This window comes from Myotis brandtii, unplaced genomic scaffold, assembly GCF_000412655.1.
Source record: "Myotis brandtii unplaced genomic scaffold, ASM41265v1 scaffold422, whole genome shotgun sequence".
NCBI classification, from domain to species: Eukaryota; Metazoa; Chordata; class Mammalia; order Chiroptera; family Vespertilionidae; genus Myotis; species Myotis brandtii.
Window position 1 is genome coordinate 4,250,588 of NW_005366171.1, and position 20,013 is coordinate 4,270,600.

General features: G+C 44.0%; 1 protein-coding gene and 1 long non-coding RNA gene across 4 annotated transcripts in view; both read left to right on the forward strand.

Moving 5' to 3' along the window:
* MICAL2 (microtubule associated monooxygenase, calponin and LIM domain containing 2) overlaps positions 1-20,013 on the forward strand; it is a 182,265-nt gene that overhangs the window by 130,704 nt on the left and 31,548 nt on the right. For all 3 annotated transcript variants that reach the window (XM_014545887.1, XM_014545889.1, XM_014545890.1), the window contains 2 exons: positions 3,890-4,044; positions 5,205-6,474. In XM_014545887.1, coding sequence (XP_014401373.1) covers positions 3,890-4,044; positions 5,205-6,474 — 1,425 coding nt within the window. The remainder of the gene's footprint in view (positions 1-3,889; positions 4,045-5,204; positions 6,475-20,013) is intronic.
* LOC106727426 lies at positions 12,796-14,911 on the forward strand. The gene is made up of 3 exons (XR_001363608.1): positions 12,796-12,817; positions 13,240-13,375; positions 14,663-14,911. It is a non-coding gene; the product is annotated as an uncharacterized LOC106727426 (long non-coding RNA).

Sequence of the window (20,013 nt, forward strand, 5' to 3'; positions counted from 1 at the left end):
GGCCTCCCAGCAGGGACAGGCTGCTGGAGGAGACACAGCCTGGAGACCTCAGCCCTGTCTTTAGTGATCCCAGGAATAGCAGGTATAGATAACACTGGTTCGAGAGCAGGCCTGGAGTTCAAACCATTTCTATGGGTCTAGTGCAGTGATGGCGAACCTATGACACGCGTGTCAGAGGTGACACGCGAACTCATTTTTTTGGTTGATTTTTCTTTGTTAAATGGCATTTAAATATATAAAATAAATATCAAAAATATAAGTCTTTGTTTTACTATGGTTGCAAATATCAAAAAATTTCTATATGTGACACAGCACCAGAGTTAAGTTAGGGTTTTTCAAAATGCTGACACGCCGAGCTCAAAAGGTTCGCCATCACTGGTCTAGTGCCTATCATGAATCTGGCCCAAAGGAGGCACCAAGTCCTTCCTTGCTGAATGAATGAATGAATGAATGAATGAACAAACGAACTTATGAACAAACTTATGAATGAAGAGTGAACAAATGAATGACCAAACCAGGGAACAAGCAGGCTGGACCAAGGGCAGGAACAAATGAAGCACATGGGTTTAGGCCTGTTCAGGCTGCCACGCCTAGAGGGCGCTCCAAGACTTTGGGAGGATTTGAGCCATGGCCTGAGTTCAAAATTCTGGGAAGCTGCACCCTGCGGTCCCAGTCCTTTTAAAAATCCCCAGAGCCAAAAGCCACTCGAGCTATCTTTTTGGTCATTTTCATTTTGCCCAAGAGGAAACACCAATGGACAAGGCTGGTGCTATAGTAGGAGCAGAATATGGGGCACCACCTCCTCTGTCCACTCACTGCCCCAAAAAGGCTGGTTCTGTATGATTGGCCTCAGCACCCCGCCCCCCGCTGGCCATGTTCACCAGAATGACCACTGGGATCAAGGGGAAAGGTCACCAATGCCAGAGGGCCCAGAGGAGAGGCCCTGGTCCAGGTGGGATGTGGGGCTGTAACACAGGCTCATCGACCCCCTTTGCAAGGGGCCTGCACAGGGCAGGGCAGCCCTGCCTGGGCCATGCCAGGTGTTAATGAGTTGATGAGGAGGAGTTGTGGGGTCCATGAGAGTGTGCAGCCCCCTCTGGGAAGGGTTAGCGTTCGGCGGTGTTTTTATGGGACACCACCCGTGTGCGTGGGGAGAGGGATGGAATTCCTAGTTCTGTGTGATTTTTGCATCCTGCACTAGGCATCTCTTTTTATATCGTTTTATTCCTTCAGCCTCCCCTGACGCAGCAGTAGATTTCATGAGGAAACTGGGGGTTAAGAGACTTCCTCAGTGTCCGGCAGCTGGTGTGGATGTAAAGGAGGTGGGGTTCCAGGCTCCCCTTTACCATTTTCTGAGGGAACCCAAAGACATCAGCCACCCGGGGCAGTGTATTCCCTGTCACCTTCAGCTCTGCTCTGGCCTCACCTTCCTCTCCCGCACAGCAACCCCCGCCCCCCAAGCAGCAGCTGGAATGGCGGGTGCTCTGTTCACCCCACCTCGTCCAGCCCTCCCCACGTTCTCCTGCAGACAGAGCGTGAGGGACGTGTGTGCAGTGAGAGTCCCCACTAGTGGGGATGAGGGTGGGAATTAGAGAAAGGAAAAAGAGAGGAAACAGCTCCCAGGTCATGACCTTGTAAACCCCAAGGCCTTCCTGGCAACCAAGCCAAGGTGTCCCTGGCTCTGTGTCAGAAGGTCCCGGGAGAGCTCCCCAGGGGAACAAAAAGGCAGTGTGTTGAGCTGAGGGGACTTTGAGACAAGTTGGGGAGTTTGAGTCAGGAGGTGGCAGAGAGAGGAGAATGAGGGGGCGAGGAAGAGGAGGAGAAGGAATTTGGCAGGAATTTGGCAAGCTGGGCCCAGGAAACAAGGCAACAACTGACTCACAACTTTTGCCTTTTTAGGTTCTAACCATCTAACTGTGGGCTGGGATGGAGGTCCATGGGCTGAGATGGGGGGTTGGGTAAGAGGCCAGCGGCCTCCCCCGCGGCAGCTCCTGGCAGCCGGCGGTCTTCCTCCCCAGCAGCTCCTTCCCGCCACCTCAGCTCTGTTCTCCTGAGTTACCTTCCCCCTGACGCCTTCTGGAGGCTTCCCTTTGGGAACTCGCTGACCATGCGTGTGTGCTGGCCACCTTCTCCGCACCCGGGCCTGGGATGCGGCTCTGACAGGCTTGCAGTTGCGTGTGAGGGGAGCAGGAGGGAATGCTGAACCCCCGTGTGGGCCGCTGTGAAAACGGGTCTCAAAGGAATGCTTCCTCGCTCAGGGCTTGGGTTCAGCCTGGTCTGGGTGGGTCCCAGAGGAGGAGCCTTTTCCCCAAAACTTTGGAGAAACCGAGGCCGGAGGATTGTGCTGAGTTAGGAAGCGAGCTGAAATCTAAGGCTGGACACCCGGAGGGTCAGCAGGAGCTGGCAGGAGTGGGTAGTGAGACAGTGGTCCTGGGAGGGTCTGAGGGAGAGCTGGCCTGGCCCACAGGTCAGACGCTGAGTGGGCAAGTCAGAAACAGAGCACGGATTTTCTGAGCCCCTTTGAGGGCATATTACTGAGATGGCTCAATATGGAAACAAAATGCTTGCCGTTTTAGATTTCAGGTTCCTAGGGTGTGTGTGTGTGTGTGTGTGTGTGTGTGTGTGTGTGTGTGAGAGAGAGAGAGAGAGAGAGAGTGTGTGTGAGTGTGTGAATGTGTGTGCGCATGAGTGTGTGTGTGAGTGCGTGTGAGTTTGGGTGTGCATGTGGGAGTGTGTGTGTGAGTGTGTGTGTGTATGTGTGGGTGTGCGTGTGTGAGTGTGTATGTGTGTGCGTGTGTGAGTGTGTGGGTGCGCACGTGTGTGTGAGTGTGTGGGTGTGCATGTGTGTATGAGTGTGTATGTGTGCGTGTGTGTGCGTGTGTGTGCGTGTGTGAGTGTGTATGTGTGCACGTGTGTGAGTGTGTGGGTGTGCGTGGGGGGGTGCATGTGTGGGTGAGTGCGTGTGTGTGTGAGTGTATGTGCGTGCGTGTGTGAGTGTGTATGTGTGCGCGTGTGTGTGCGCGTGTGTGAGTGTGTGTGTGTATGTGTGTGTGTGCGTGTGTGAGTGTGTGGGTGCGCACGTGTGTGTGAGTGTGTGGGTGTGCATGTGTGTATGAGTGTGAGTGTGTGTGTGTGCGTGTGTGTGAGCATGTGTGCACTCATGAGAGATGGCGAGAGAGAACGGGATTGACCTCACAGACCACAACTGTCAAGATTCTGCTGTCACTGTCCTAATTGACTTCAGCTCCCACAGTCAGAGTGAGGCTGGGCCTCGGCCGCCCTCCTTCCTCATGTTGCTCCGAGCGCGTCCCCTGCAAGGATCGTCCCTGACCAACAGGAGCTTGGCACGAACCTCACTCCATATGCTTCAAATGAGCTGATGCTCACGATAACCTCCCCCCTTGTGTTCTCTTAAAACCTCGGGCTGACCATGGCCTCCGAGGGCCGCCGGCGCACAGGGAGCGGGAAGAGCGGCTGCATTAGCAGTGGCGCCTGCCCTGTCTGTGCCCGGCTGACGGTCCGCAGCGCGTGGGCAGAGGCCTCGGGCGGGTTGTTGACTGAGCCCCAGCCTCCAGCCACGTGGCTTTAGGGGAACCTTGGCGGCTGTGTCCGCTTCTAAGAAACACCGGGCTTCCTGTCTCACCACACAGGAGTATCCTCACGTGGGTGGGAAGCACATGGTTCTCAGGTCCCACCCTGGGACCCCTTCCCCCACAGGCGCTGCCACCTCTACACCGTCCCTCCTCCCCCGTCCGTGGCATAGGGCCCAAATCCACCTCTGACATCCTCCTCCCTCTGCATTTACAGGGTTGGGGTGTCACTTACAGCCTCCTCTGTCCCTGAGGAAGTGAGGCCGTGGCCCCTCTGTAATGCATTCTTTCCTCGGCAGGTTCCATGCCGGTGAACAGCAAGAGAACCGTGTCGCCGCCCAGGGAAGCGTCCCCTTCCGTTTCTCCTTCCTCCCTGTCTTCTGCCTCATCCTCCCCCGCGTTCTCCTCAGGCAGTGTCCCAGGCAGTGCTCTGGGGGGTTCCCCCCCACCTCAGGTAAGCACCCCTCAGCACCCCCGCAGCGGGAGAGTGAGCTGCCTCTACTCCTCCCACTTCCACACTCAGCACCCTCAGGCACCCCGCGCAGAGCCAGGGCCCAGAGATGCTCTGCCAAGAGCCCACCCCGGCCCCCTCCCGAGTCCCTTCAATAGAAGCTCACCTGCTACTTCTCAGCCCCCACCCCCCGCCCCCTCCAGCACAGCCACTGGCTCGCTCACTCAGCAGACTTTACGGGGTGTGGCGCCTGGGCTGGGCTGTGGGGCGCAGAGATGCTAGGACACATGCTGGGCCCTGGAGGTCCCCCCAGGGGCCGAGGAGCAGGCGCAGACCCTGGGGTGCCTTGGGGAGGAGCTGAGAACCTTGGAGGCAACATTTCTCTGGACTCGAACATGACGTCACCGAAAACACAGGTTTGGACTCATTCCTTCACCAGGAGTCCATGTGTCAGGCCTCTTGACCTGCAGACCCCGCTCCAGGCCCGGGGGACCAGAGAGCACGGGACAGCCGGGCCCATGCGCTTGGGGAGCTGCTCTCTATGCCCTGCCCTCCTGGGCCCCCTGTGGACTCCCTTTGCCACGGGCCCTGCCCTGCCTGCTGGCAACGGCCCTTTCGCAGCCGCGCAGGCAGGAGTCAGGCTTAGAAAAGGCACTGGAAGGTCCTCACGGCCATCCTGCCCCACAGGCCTCCCCCCGCCCCCATCCCCCAAAGGTTAGCTCTCCCCTTCCTTCAGGAGGCGCCACGTGGAGGAAGAAGCCTTGGTTTCGGGTAGTTGGAGGAACACACCTGTGGGTGGAGGTGCCCGTTAGTAGGGACATGACTGAGCAGGCCCTGGGGCACCCTGCCCCTCTGTGCCTGACCGCCCTACCGTCACGGGCCCAGGAGCTGGCCAATGCCAGTGCCTTACCTTTGGCTTCCTACCCACCTGACCCAAGACCCAGAAAAGCCTTCGGCCCATGCTGACACGGGGGCTCCAGGCAGACCCCAGCAGGTTCCAGGGTAACCATCTGAATGAAGAGCTGCCCTCAGAAATCAATCATTCCAGGCAGAATTCTTTTAGACTGGAGACAGGGAGGGAGGGGGCTATAGACTGAGGTGTGCCTTCCCCATCTAGATACATGCTGGCAATTTTGAAACCACGGCTATGTTTTGCCCCGCAGGTCTCAAGAGGTCATTTCAGTCCTTCCACCCCAATCTTCCTGAGGCGAGCCAGGGCCCACGGAGCACCCAACGAAATCCCTCTCTACCTGCCGCACGGCCAGGTGCTGGAGCGGACAGAGTTCTGCCTGGTGAGGCCGGGTGGAGAGGGCCTCGCCAGCCCCGGGACCCCCAGCCCTGCAGCGATGGCTCCCAATGGCTGTCAGGACACCAGCGGCACCCACAGAGGCCCACACCCCATTGGAGGGAAGGGCGGGTGCTTGCCAGACCAAGAGCTGTCTCCTAGGGCTGCCGGGGGCTCGGGAGAAGGGCAAATGGGCTCCCAGACCCAGACGGGAGAGGAGGGTGGGTCTGAGCTGACAGAGGGGAAGAAGCTGGGCTTGAAGAAGCTGGCCCTCACCCAGGAGCAGAAGAGCAAGTTGCTGGATTGGAATGACTTCAACCCCCAGAGCTCGCGCCTGGAAGCTGGGCCACAACTTTCCCAGAAAAGTGCCGAGAATGGTAGAGGAGGCCGAGTGCTGAAGCCAGTCCACCCCTTGGTGCTCCCTCGGGCGGCGAGAGAGACCCTGCCAGCTCAGGCAGAGGCTCCGGAGAAGAGGGGGACCCCCGCTGGAAGGACTCCAGAGGAGCGAAGCGTGGCTCCTCCCAGGTCCCCGCTGAGACTCATTGCCAATGCCCTCCGAAGGTCCCTCCTGGAGCCCCTCCTCTCCAACTCCGAAGGCGGGAGGAAGGCCTGGGCCAAGCCAGAATCCAGGGCTTTGCCCACCAGCCAGCCGCAAGCTTGCACGCGCTCCTTCAGCCTTCGGAAGCCCAGCGGCAATAAAGACTGGGACCAGCAGTCCCCTGGGAGAGACATGGCCAGCAGGGCCTCGGCCTTCTTCTCCCTGGGCACCCCGCCTGTCAGGGCTGCCCAGCCCTCCACCCCTGGCCTTCCCGACCCTGCCCTCCGCACCCACAGTTTGCCCAACCGGCCCTCCAAGATGTTTCCTGGATTGGCGCCCCCACCCTGCAGCAAGATGGAAGATGTCCCCAAACTCCTGGAGAAAGTGAGTTTGCAAGAGACCTTTCCGGATGCTTCTAGGACTCCAAAGAGGAAAATCGCACTCTTTTCCTCCCTCAGACTCAGAGACAAATCTTCTGAGGGTTCCCTCCAAGAATCCAGGCAAAGAAAGGACTTCCGTGACCTCTTCAGCATCCCCAAGGGGAAGGTGCAGCCTGTGGACAGCGCGCGGCTGGGGCAGAGGGCCCCGCCTCCTCCAGAGCGAGATGCAAGTAAGTGACACACGTCCACAGCTCATGCCGGGCAGTTAGTTAACATTATTGGGTTCATAAACAGCATCTTTTACCTCGTCTTGCTCCTCAAATTAAAGGCTGACAAAAGTAGGAAACTGGAATTTGAAAAATTTGAAAAAATATGAAACAATTAAATTTGAAATTACGTTATAGGAAGTTTTGAAAGAGAGAGTTAACCAGAAATCCACCACGTTCCCCTTATTGTCCATCTATGCATATTTTTTACTAAGTTGGACATAAAATTTTGTGCCTTTTTAAATTAAACATTATATTATAGGTATTAAGCCAATTGCCTCACCGTCTACATAAATGTGATTTAATGGCTATAAAATATTCTATCTAGTGGCTATGTTATTTAATGAACTGATTCTTTATGGTTTAACTTATAGACATATATGTATGTATAAATTATATATATGAACATATTTATATTTTATATATGGTCTTGGGTGGACATTTTTATGCATATAGCTTTTTCTTTCCTTTGGATTATTTTTTTAGGATAGGTTCCAGGAAATGGGATTTTTGGATGAAAATGTGAATACTTTTAAGATTCTCCACTTACACTGACAAAATGCTCTTTAAAAGAGGACCTATGGGTAAAGGATGCATGGGATCTCTCTGTGTTATTTCTTACAACTATGGGTTGTAAATTTCAATTAAAACATGGGAAAGGTACCAATTTATATTCCCCCACTAATGTATGAAAGTACCTTTTCACCACACTCTGCATCGAGTATTACATATTTTAAATATTGCTATTTTACTGGTCTAAAAATGGTGCTTCAAAATACTATTGAATGTAAACTCTAACTGAAAAAAGTTTTTTCTTAATGGTGCCTTTTAAACTTGTATTTCTTCTTATTACTAGCTTAAACGTGTTTATTTATATTTGGTTACCGATTGAACCTTAGGCTTTTTAGATTTAAATCTATAATTTTTCAAATTATAAAATTAATACATTAAATAATCTGATTAATTCAACAATATAGAAATATCTTAAAAACAAAAACAGTAATGTATTCTCTCATCCCCTCCTCCTCAACAAAGTTTTGGTATATATCTTTGAGACAGTTTAAACATTCACATGGTTTCGGTTTTTGTTGTTGATATTTGTTTGATTGCTTTAAACAAACTGATTCTACTATTCCTGTTGTTGAGCAACTTTGTTTTTCTTTATTTTTTTGATGTTTTATGTTCTTATTTAACTCTTATTTGGGAACTTAGGTTTTCAAGCAAAAAATTATTTCTCTGTGAGATGCCTTAGTCAAAAAGCTATATATAGAGTGTCCCCCCCAAAAAAATGCACTTTGGATAATTATAAAGGCATTTCATTTTCAAAATTGAGCTAGCAGCTATTAAAGTGTGCGCACATTTTTTGAGACACCCTGTAGATTAACAAGAGTTCATTTTCAGCCAAGCTCAGATGTAAGCATGGACAGACTGAAATATAACTGCACCCTTTTATCCCATCATAAACTTTAATGTGTTGTGCATTTCTGTGTAGATAATACACAAAATCCACATGGCTCAAAATAGCAGGCACAGAATGTCTTTTCTCCCTTCCCTGTCCTGGAGCCATGAGATCCTACCACTGGTGACCGATGTTATTATCAGGCTCTTGGGCTTCCTTTCAGGTAGAATTTATAAACACACAAGCAAATGTACATATTATATTCTTTTCCCCCACAAATAGTAGCATACTGGCATATTGGACACACTTTTTTTTATACTTTTGGTTTTATTGTGGAGGTCATTCCATATTAGTACATAAAGAGCTTTGTTTTATAGCTACACGGTATTCCATTGTGCACATGCACCATAATTGATGGAGCCAGTCCCCCATGATGGAAAGTTTAAGTCATTTCAAGACTTTTGCTATTGCTAGCAGTGCACAATAATTAAGAACTTAGGTCATTTGGCACATGCGTGAGTTTATCTGCAGGATAAATTCCTAGAAATGGAAATGTTGGAACAAGGACATGTGAATTGAGAATTTTGATCTTGCCAAATTGTCCTCCGTCAAAGGGGTGTTGGAGTGTGAGAGTGCTGTTTCTATACTGGCACTAAACGGGTTATTACCCAATCCCCCACCTTTTTTTTTTTTTAAATCTTTGCCAATCTAATTGAGCATCTTTTCATAGTCATTTATATTTCCTTTTCTGTGAACTATTGTTTCTGTTCTTTATCTAGTTTTCTGTTGGGTTGTTGGTATTTTTCTTAAGGATATGTAGGGACTCTGGTAGATAGAAAATTTAGCCTTTTGAATTATAAATACTTTTCCCAGTTTCTTGTTAGTGTTTAACTTTTTTATGGTGGTTTTGTCACATAAAATTTTTATTTTTATCTAGTAGTTGTAAGCAATTTCTCACTTTCTGGCTTCTGGGCTATATATAATAGTTCAGAAAAAGCTTCATCCAAGTTTACAGAGGAATTTTCTTACAGTTTCTTTTAGTCTCTTGTTTTTAATTTTTTTTACATTTAAATATTTACATTTTCTTCCTAGTATACCAGTAAAATATGAGACAAAGATCCAACCTTATTTCTTTATATGTCTCCCTGGTTATCTTAAAATAATTTAGTGAATAATTCATCTTTTTCCTCTCTTCTGTGAGATGACATCTTTATCATATATCAAATCCCTGTACTTGGACTGATTTCCACGCTATTTATTATATTTTATTGAGTTGTCTGTTATGTGTCAGTACCACACTGTTTTAATTAATTTAATGTGTATATATATATCTGTGTATTATACTATCAGGTAGAAAGAGTATTCCATTATTGATCTTCTCTTTTAAACATTGTCTGGCTCTTCTTGCTTGTTCTGTATTCTATATGAATTTAGCATCAGTTTGTCTATCTTTTCCACCAAAAAAATCCTACAAGTACTTGTATGGATTGAGTTAAGTTTACAAACTAACGTGAAAGAATTTACAACCTTATGATATGAATTGACTTTTTTTTATTTGTTCATATCTTTTATTGTGATTCTCAGGGACATTCTGAACTTTATGTCAAATAGCTTTTGGATATTTATTGTTAAGTTTATTATTACATATTTAGATATTAGATGTTTAGTTTTTGTTGCTATTGTAAATAAGATATTTCCATTTTATTTTTCTACTCTTGGTTGTGTATATGAAAGTTGTTGATTTCTGTATAGTTTTGTACCTATTTCCGTCTTTAGTTGTATTTTTGAAGTGGTTGTTCGAGGCAGCAAACTCCCGCGTTTACCCATGCCGCCATCTTGGTTTCTCCTGTTTGATTGCTTTAAACAAACTGATTCTACTATTCCTGTTGTTGAGCAACTTTGTTTTTCTTTATTTTTTTGATGTTTTATGTTCTTATTTAACTCTTATTTGGGAACTTAGGTTTTCAAGCAAAAAATTATTTCTCTGTGAGATGCCTTAGTCAAAAAGCTATATATAGAGTGTCCCCCCCCAAAAAAATGCACTTTGAATAATTATAAAGGCATTTCATTTTCAAAATTGAGCTAGCAGCTATTAAAGTGTGCGCACATTTTTTGAGACACCCTGTAGATTAACAAGAGTTCATTTTCAGCCAAGCTCAGATGTAAGCATGGACAGACTGAAATATAACTGCACCCTTTTATCCCATCATAAACTTTAATGTGTTGTGCATTTCTGTGTAGATAATACACAAAATCCACATGGCTCAAAATAGCAGGCACAGAATGTCCTTTCTCCCTTCCCTGTCCTGGAGCCATGAGATCCTACCACTGGTGACCGATGTTATTATCAGGCTCTTGGGCTTCCTTTCAGGTAGAATTTATAAACACACAAGCAAATGTACATATTATATTCTTTTCCCCCACAAATAGTAGCATACTGGCATATTGGACACACTTTTTTTTATACTTTTGGTTTTATTGTGGAGGTCATTCCATATTAGTACATAAAGAGCTTTGTTTTATAGCTACACGGTATTCCATTGTGCACATGCACCATAATTGATGGAGCCAGTCCCCCATGATGGAAAGTTTAAGTCATTTCAAGACTTTTGCTATTGCTAGCAGTGCACAATAATTAAGAACTTAGGTCATTTGGCACATGCGTGAGTTTATCTGCAGGATAAATTCCTAGAAATGGAAATGTTGGAACAAGGACATGTGAATTGAGAATTTTGATCTTGCCAAATTGTCCTCCGTCAAAGGGGTGTTGGAGTGTGAGAGTGCTGTTTCTATACTGGCACTAAACGGGTTATTACCCAATCCCCCACCTTTTTTTTTTTTTAAATCTTTGCCAATCTAATTGAGCATCTTTTCATAGTCATTTATATTTCCTTTTCTGTGAACTATTGTTTCTGTTCTTTATCTAGTTTTCTGTTGGGTTGTTGGTATTTTTCTTAAGGATATGTAGGGACTCTGGTAGATAGAAAATTTAGCCTTTTGAATTATAAATACTTTTCCCAGTTTCTTGTTAGTGTTTAACTTTTTTATGGTGGTTTTGTCACATAAAATTTTTATTTTTATCTAGTAGTTGTAAGCAATTTCTCACTTTCTGGCTTCTGGGCTATATATAATAGTTCAGAAAAAGCTTCATCCAAGTTTACAGAGGAATTTTCTTACAGTTTCTTTTAGTCTCTTGTTTTTAATTTTTTTTACATTTAAATATTTACATTTTCTTCCTAGTATACCAGTAAAATATGAGACAAAGATCCAACCTTATTTCTTTATATGTCTCCCTGGTTATCTTAAAATAATTTAGTGAATAATTCATCTTTTTCCTCTCTTCTGTGAGATGACATCTTTATCATATATCAAATCCCTGTACTTGGACTGATTTCCACGCTATTTATTATATTTTATTGAGTTGTCTGTTATGTGTCAGTACCACACTGTTTTAATTAATTTAATGTGTATATATATATCTGTGTATTATACTATCAGGTAGAAAGAGTATTCCATTATTGATCTTCTCTTTTAAACATTGTCTGGCTCTTCTTGCTTGTTCTGTATTCTATATGAATTTAGCATCAGTTTGTCTATCTTTTCCACCAAAAAAATCCTACAAGTACTTGTATGGATTGAGTTAAGTTTACAAACTAACGTGAAAGAATTTACAACCTTATGATATGAATTGACTTTTTTTTATTTGTTCATATCTTTTATTGTGATTCTCAGGGACATTCTGAACTTTATGTCAAATAGCTTTTGGATATTTATTGTTAAGTTTATTATTACATATTTAGATATTAGATGTTTAGTTTTTGTTGCTATTGTAAATAAGATATTTCCATTTTATTTTTCTACTCTTGGTTGTGTATATGAAAGTTGTTGATTTCTGTATAGTTTTGTACCTATCCATTTTACTGAATTAGCTTTGCTTGTAGAAATCTTACAGTGAGTTCTGGGTCCTCCCCCAAAATATACAATCATAGCATGTGCAAATAATGATAATTTTACTGCTTGTTTTAGAAGTTCTGTACCTCTAATTTATTGTTTCCTTAGTTTCTTTGGTTCCCAGAATCTCCAGAAACAATATTAAATAAAAATTGTGATAATGGCCCAGCCAGTGTTGCTCAGTGGTTGAGCGTCGTCCCATGAACCAGGAGGTCACAGTTCAATTCCCAGTCAGGACACATGCCCGGGTTGTGGGCTCGATCCCCAGTAGGGGGCTCATAGGAGGCAGCCAATTGATGATTCTCTCTCACCATTGATGTTTCTATCTCCCTCTCCCTTTCTCTGAAATGAATAAAAACATTTTTTTTAAAAAAATAGTGGTAATGGTTTCCTTATTACATTCCTAACTTTAATGAGAAGGCATCTCATTAATGAAAATAATGTTTACCCATTTAAGCATTATGCTGGCTCCTGGATTGACCCAGATATATTTAATCAATTCAAGGAAATAACCAACGAATCATATTTTATTAAAAGTACAGTTGACCCTTGAATAATGTTTGAACTGCATAGGTTCACTTATATGCAGTTTTTTTGTTAATTGACCCAAGCAGTTCAAACCTGTGTTGTTCAAGAGTCAACTGGTGAATGGGAATTCAAAAATTTGGAGGACCTACTTAAGTTATGTGCCAAATTTCCACAGCATAGGTAGGTGGTGGGTGCCTCTAACAGGGTCAACTCTAGTTTTCATCTCAAATGGATGTTGAATTTTAGCAAATATTATTTTAGTACCTTTTGAAATGATTGTGTAAATTTGTTCTTTTTAGTTGAATTACTATGATTTATATAATACATTAAATTGCTGAAATAAATATCACTTAGTCATGATGTTTTATTATTTTAATATATTTTTTGTTCAGTTTCCTAATATTTTAAGATTTCGCATCAAATTCATAGGTAAGATTAACCTTTAGTTCATAACTCTATAACAGTGGTTCTCAACCTTCCTAATGCTGTTCCTCATGTTGTGGTGACCCCCAACCATAAAATTATTTTCGTTGCTACTTCATAACTGTAATTTTGCTACTGTTATGAATCATAATGTAAATATCTGATATGCAGGATGTATTTTCATTGTTACAAATTGAACATAATTAAAGCATAGTGATTAATCACAAAAACAATATGTAATTATATATGTGTTTTCCGATGGTCTTAGGTGACCCCTGTGAAAGGATCGTTCGACCCCCAAAGGGGTCGCGACCCACAGGTTGAGAACTGCTGCTCTATAATTTCTGTATATGCTGATTATAATAAGTTGGGGTAAATGTGTTTTCCTGATTTAGTTATGGACAGCCACATTTGTTTGTATTCACCAGGAAATCGTGTCATTTTTTTGGCTTGGAACAGAATGGGAATATAGAGAATGGAATTAACCTAAGGTTGACCAGCTCTAGAAATGGTGCCTGGGTCCATCTCATAAGAAATCTTTGTGTTTCTCTCAGATGATTTTAGGTCAGTAACATAGTAATAATAAGATTTTATCTACCTTATTAGATTAAACTCATTAGTTTCCTTCTTTTTCTCCACCCTTGACCAACACACACACAGACTTGGCTCTCTCCACATTTAACTTGTATACTTCCATGCAATGGAGAGAAAAAATAGTACTCAAATAGAAAGTGAGAAACTATCAAAAGTCATTCAAATTGAAGTACCTTGAATTATGATCCCTTGACTAAGAGCCAGCTGAAATTTAATTTTTTGTATTTTTACAACACAACCTTCTATTCATATCCTATATAATAGAAGGCTAATATGCAAATCGACCGAACGGCGGAATGGCTAGTTGCTATGACGTGCACTGACCACCAGGAGGCAGACGCTCGATTCAGAAGTACCCCCTGGTGGTCAGTGTGCTCCCATAGGGGGAGCGCTGCTCAGCCAGAAGCTGGGCTCACGGCTGGTGAGCGCAGCCGCGGTTGTGGGAGCCTCTCCCGCCTCCACAGCAGCGCTAAGGATATCCAACTGATGGCTTAGGCCCGCCCCCCATGGGACATCCCCCGAGGGTTCCCGGACTGCAAGATGGTGCAGGCTGGGCTGAGGGAGCCCACCGAATGCACAAATTTCGTGTACCGGGCCTCTAGTTATACATAAACTCAGAGTATTTAAGTGATTTAAGGATATAAACTGATTTCAAGTACTTACCAGTGCCTATTTTATACAAACAATTTTAATGCTAATTATTAATCTTGTGTATAATTAAAAGAAGGCATGCTGAGAACCTCCCTTTTTTATTTTTGCATAAACTTTTTTACTGCAGTATAACATACATACAATAAAGTACACAAATATTACGTACACAAATGATGAATTTTTACAAAGTGTACATTTGTGTAATCACCTCAGAGATCAAGATACAGAATATTGCCAGCACTCAGAAGCCTTACTCATGCTTCTTCCCAAATACAGATGCCACCAAACAAAAGCACTTACCATCTGACTTATATGATCACAGATCACTTCCGTAGTTTTTTGACTTGATAAAAATCGAATCAGTCAGTGTTGGGGTAGGCAAAATTCTTCCCACCCTGGTGGACTTGCCCAGTATAACCTTGTCCTCTTGAGTATGATGGGAATGTAAATCTGATAGATTTCACTCCCATGATTAGGTTATGGGATTTTGCAAATGTAATAGGAGTTCCAAACCAATTGAATTTGAGCTAATCAAAAGGGAGATTACTGTGGGTAGGCCTAACCTAATCTGGCGAGCTGTTAACAAGGATGGAACCATTCCTGAAGTCAGATGTTCAAAGCGTGAGAAAGACATGATCCTGCTGGCTTCACAGAAGTAAACTGTCATGTTGTGAACGGGAGGCCTCCAGGAGCTCAGCCCGACCTCCAGCTGACAGCCAGCAAGAAAGCAGGGTCTGTGTGCTGCACCAGGAGGAGCTGAATTCTGTAACAGCCGGAAGGAGCTGGAAGAGAACCCTGAGCTGCAGAGAAGCCAGCCCAGCAGACACCTGATTGCAGCGCTGTGAGAGGCTGACAGATGACCCCGTTGAGCTGTGCCTGCGCTTGTGACCTGCACAACTGTGCAATAATAAATGGGTGCTATTGTAAGCTGCTAATAGTGTGTTTATTGCTTCTGCAACACTAGAAAACTAAGACAAGTATCCACTCTTTTGTACATGACTTCTTTCATTAAACATTATGTGTATGCGTCGTGTGTGTGCGTGTGCGTGTGTGTGTGTGTGTGTGTGTGTGTGTGTGATTTATCCATATAATTATATAAAGCAGTGGTTCATTCTTTTCCATTGCTACGTTTTTATTTTCTTGTATGAATATGCCACAATTTATTTGTGCATTCTGTTGGTGGGTACTTAATTAGGCTCTTTTCACTTCTTTTTATTTTGAGTAATACAGCTTTGAGCCCTCATACATATCCTTTCTGTGAGCTATTGTCAAAGATAAACAAAGCCAGATACTAGTTAAAGTAGTAGAGGCAGATGTTAATTAGTAATATACTATTGCAATGGGAAGAGAGTCTAGCACAGCCGTGGGCAAACTACGGCCCGCGGGCCGGATCCGGCCCGTTTGAAATGAATAAAACTAAAAAAAAAAAGACCGTACCCTTTTATGTAATGATGTTTACTTTGAATTTATATTAGTTCACACAAACACTCCATCCATGCTTTTGTTCCGGCCTTCCGGTCCAGTTTAAGAACCCATTGTGGCCCTCGAGTCAAAAAGTTTGCCCACCCCTGGGCATGAACTGAACTCAGCTTTGGTTTTTTTTAAAGTAGGATTTTATTTCATTATTATTTTTTAAATATATGTTTTTATTGATTTCCAAGAGAGAAAAAGAGAGGAAGAGAGAGAATGAAGCATCAATGAGAGAGAAACATGGATTGGCTGCCTCCTGCATGCCCCCCACCAGGGATCGAGCTGCAACCCCCAAGCATGTGCCCTGACCAGAAAACGAACTGGTGATCTCATGGTTCATGGGTCGATGCTCAGCCACTGAGCCACACCGGCTGGGCTCAGCTTTGATTTTTACAGAGAAGGCATGGTTTTTTATAGGGAGAATGAGGGAATAGGGAGAGGGGCCAAGCAGGGACTCAGCAGAGTCAGGGAAGTTAAAAAAGTTATAAAGGGTGGGTCAGTATAAATGCTGACTGTGCCGGCTGTGTCTGTTAGCTGCTTATTACTGAAGTTGGGATTCTGTCCTCCCACAGAGACTGGGAGACAGAGGCCCTATGCTTCCTGATGATTGCATTTTAAAGGAATGGCTTTCAGGTTCTTGAGAAAGACACTCCTGAGTGGTAGGAGACATATATTATCTCAAAGGGACAGAGAGAGGATTTTCAAGCATAAGCCCTTTTTAGTAAACGCTAAGAAAGGGTGGGTCGCCAGGGGCCTGTCCAAAGGTGTTGGCTAGAACAGTAAATTCTTTTGTCAGCCTTGAGTTTTCTCAAGTACTTTCAGCAGGGCTGGGCTCATCCTAGGGATGCAGCCTTGAGCTGTCAGAAACTATGTTAGTGTTTAAGTCTTTTAATGTAGGAGGGAGTGAGTGGGCTAAATAATTTATATTGAGGGTCTGTAGTTTTTATAAGCCAAGGTGAAGGTTGAGTCAAGAAAGGCGCTCAGAGGAGCTTGGCTAAAGTTTGTTCAAAGACAGAAGCTTTGTTAGTACAGGGATGGGCAAAAGTAGGGTTACTGTTGTTCTCATGGAAAATAATAATACAAGAATCAACTCTGTGTTTTGCATACTCACAACTGTAAACCTACTTTTGCCTGCCCTGTGTCTACCTGGGAGAGGAATTAGTAGGTCATGGAGTAAGCATGTGTGGTTTGCTGTAGAAGACACTGTCAGATCGTTTTCCAATGACTGTACCTATGTATATCCCCTCCAGCAGGAAACCAGAACTCTGTGTATTTTGTGTGCTCTCATTTGCTTGTTTTTATCCTCACCTGAGAATATGTTTATTGATTTGAGAGAGAGAGGAAAAAAACTTTGATGTGAGAAATATCAAATGGTTGCCTCTCATTCGCGTCCTGACCAGGAATCAAACCCGTAACCTAGGTATGTGCCCAACCAGGAATCAAACCCACAATCTTTTTTGGTGTATGGGACAATGCTCCAACCAACAGAGCCACCCACCCAGGGCTAATGAATTTAAATTTAAAAACTGAAGCAGTATAAAATGTTTTCTATTAAATGTATTAAACGCAACTTTTCCTTTTGATAGAATTATGTTTCACTTTAACCTAGCTTACTATGAGCTTTTATTATGAACTAGAGGCCCAGCACATGAAATTCATGTGCAGATACGATCCCTAGGCCTGGCCTGTGATCAGGGCCATATTCCTTGGCTGCCCACAGCCAGCCCTGCCCCCTGCCGCCACCCACCCCTGGTTCCCTTTTCACCATCGGATGATCGGTGCCTGACAGGGGGGAAGGAACTGAGAGGTCAGCTGGGAGCGGGTGTGTTTTGCAGGCCAGCCACGCCCCCAGTTGGGGTGGGGGTCCCAGCTGGGGGAGGGGCCAGCCTGGGCAAAGGGCCCCAGGCAGTTTTCAGGCCAGCCATGACCCCACTGGGGTAGGGGTCCCCACTGGGGGGTGAGGCCAGCCCCTCGCGGTGTTCTGGTCTCTTGTCATTCCTGTCGTGATGCTGGCTTTTTATATATATAGTAATGATAAATTTAATCAAATGCTTTTTCTACCTCTATTGAGATAATCATATTATTTCACTTTAATCAATAATGTGTTGAATTATATTGATTACATTTTTATATAGATTTGGAAATGTTAAATCATTACTGAGTTGTTGGGGTAAACCCAACTTGGTCATCATTTATAATCCTTTATGTATCACTGTGTCAGATTGGCTAATTGTTTTTTGTAGTTTTACACATATGCTCATGAGAGATATTGGTCTGAATTTTTTCCTTCTTGTAATATCTTGTCAAGTTCTTTAATAAAACTTAGGCTAGCTTCATAACACAAGTTGTGAAGTGTTCTGTTTTCCTCTATTCTCTCAAAGAGTTTTTCTTTTTTAACATTGGTATTATTTCTTCTTTAAACATTTGGACATAAACGAAGTCATCTAGCCTAGAATTTTTTGGAGGGTGGTTTCTAACTATGGATTCAGTTTCTCTAATAGGTATAATTACTCAGATTGTCTTTCTTCTTATGTCAGTTTTGGTAAATCATGTTTTTCAATAAATTTGTCCATTTTATCTAAATTTTGAAATTTATTGTCATAAAATAGTTACTGTAGGATTTTTTTATTTCAAATATTGGTCACTTGTGTTTTCTTTCTCTTTTTTCTTAGCCATTCTTCTTAGGTGGTTATCAATTTTATTTGTCTTTTTAAAGAAACAAAATTTTTCCATTTTATTTCTGCTTTGTTTATATTGTCTTTCATAGTCTCTTCTTGATTTTTTCCCTTTTAGTTTCTTTAAGCTCAATTGGTAGTTCTTTTTCTAGCTTCTTGAAATAGAACTTAGAGCATTAATTCTCAAGTGATTAATTCTAATCACTGTGTTAGCTGCATCTAGTTCTTTTGTTATGCCATTTTTAATCATCAGTTTAAATTTACTTTTCATTCTTCTTTAATCTATAGGTTGTTAGAAAAGCATTGCTTCACCTGAGCTTTCCCGTCTGGCGATCTCATTTTGAAAATTTCTGGTGTTATTTTCTATTACTGATTCCTAGCTTAATCTCACTGCTGTCAGAATACATACTATGTATGATTTCAAGCCTTTGAATTTTGTTGATTCTTACTTTATGGCTTGGCATAGCACCAACTTAGTAAATGTTCCATGGGCTCTAGAAAAGAAAAATGTGTATTCTCTAGTTCTTGGGGGGGTGTTGTTCTACAAATGTAGTAGTAGTGTTTGCTCAGTATCCTTACAGGTTGTCAACTATATTTCTGACCAACTGGTTATAAACAGGGGTTCACCACACCCCCCTCCTTTGGTTAAATAATTTGCTGGAATGGCACAGAACTCAGAAACACTAATACTTGCCCTGGCTGGTTTGGCTCAGTGGATAGGGCATCAACCTGCAGACTGAAGGGTCCCATGTTTGATTCTGGTCAAGGGCACATGTCTGGCTTGCGGGCTCGATCCCCAATAGGGGGCTTGCAAGAGGCAGCCAATCGATGATTCTCTCTCATCATTGATGTTTCTATCTCATCTCTCCCTCTCCCTTCCTCTCTGAAATCAATAAAAATATATTTAAAAAAACAACACTTACCCTTACCAGTTTATCATAAAGTATATAGTAAAGGCTACCAATGAACAGCCCGATGAAGAATTACAGAGGGTGCAGTCAGGGAGGGTCCCTGTGGAATGGTGTGCCACGCCCTGTAAGCATGAGGATGGGCGAGGGTGAGGGTGAGGGTGAGGGTTAGGATTAGGCTGCTAGATTTTGTGACTATTACAGTGCACAGAGAGTCTAGGTTTTGTTTCTTCATTTGAAGAATATTAAGTAGGCAGTAAAGAATGTATGGAAAGGCAGTAAAGTACTTGCATATCAATTTATTTCTCCCAAGGCTTGTTTTGAAGCGTCTTCGGGTGAGTCTGTAATAACCTTTACTAATGCCCCTGGCTGGGGGTGGGGGGACATGAACATTTCCCAGTCCTGCAAAAGCTTTCGATATTATTTAGCCTATAACTCCCCAGCGGCTTTTTGCCCAGCCTCATGCAGTTTCTCTCTGTGCATCTACATATTAAGCAGTACACTAAAGGGCCCTCTGTGCTTATCTCTGAAGCTCTTTTTCTGCAGAGCTCCCGCCTCTCCAGGACTCTCCCTCACACATTCCAGCTGCCCAACCCTCTCAAACGTTCATCTCCGTCTTTTCAACCCAATGAATCACCTGTGCTTGGCTAAGGTTCTTCCTACCTGCGCTGTGAGCTGGAAAAAAAGTGCCCCAGGGCAGAGGAAGCATTTGTGATCTAGAGCTTAACTCATTTGCTTCTGTTCTCACCTGTATCACAGTTCTGCACGTCCCACTGTCCAGCACCTGGAAACACTGCTTCATATACTTTAACTTCTAGGGCTTCATGGTGGGGGATCAATCCCGGAATGAGTTGCCCCGTGATAGCCAGAGTGAAACTCTGCAAATGACAAGTGAACGCCTAGA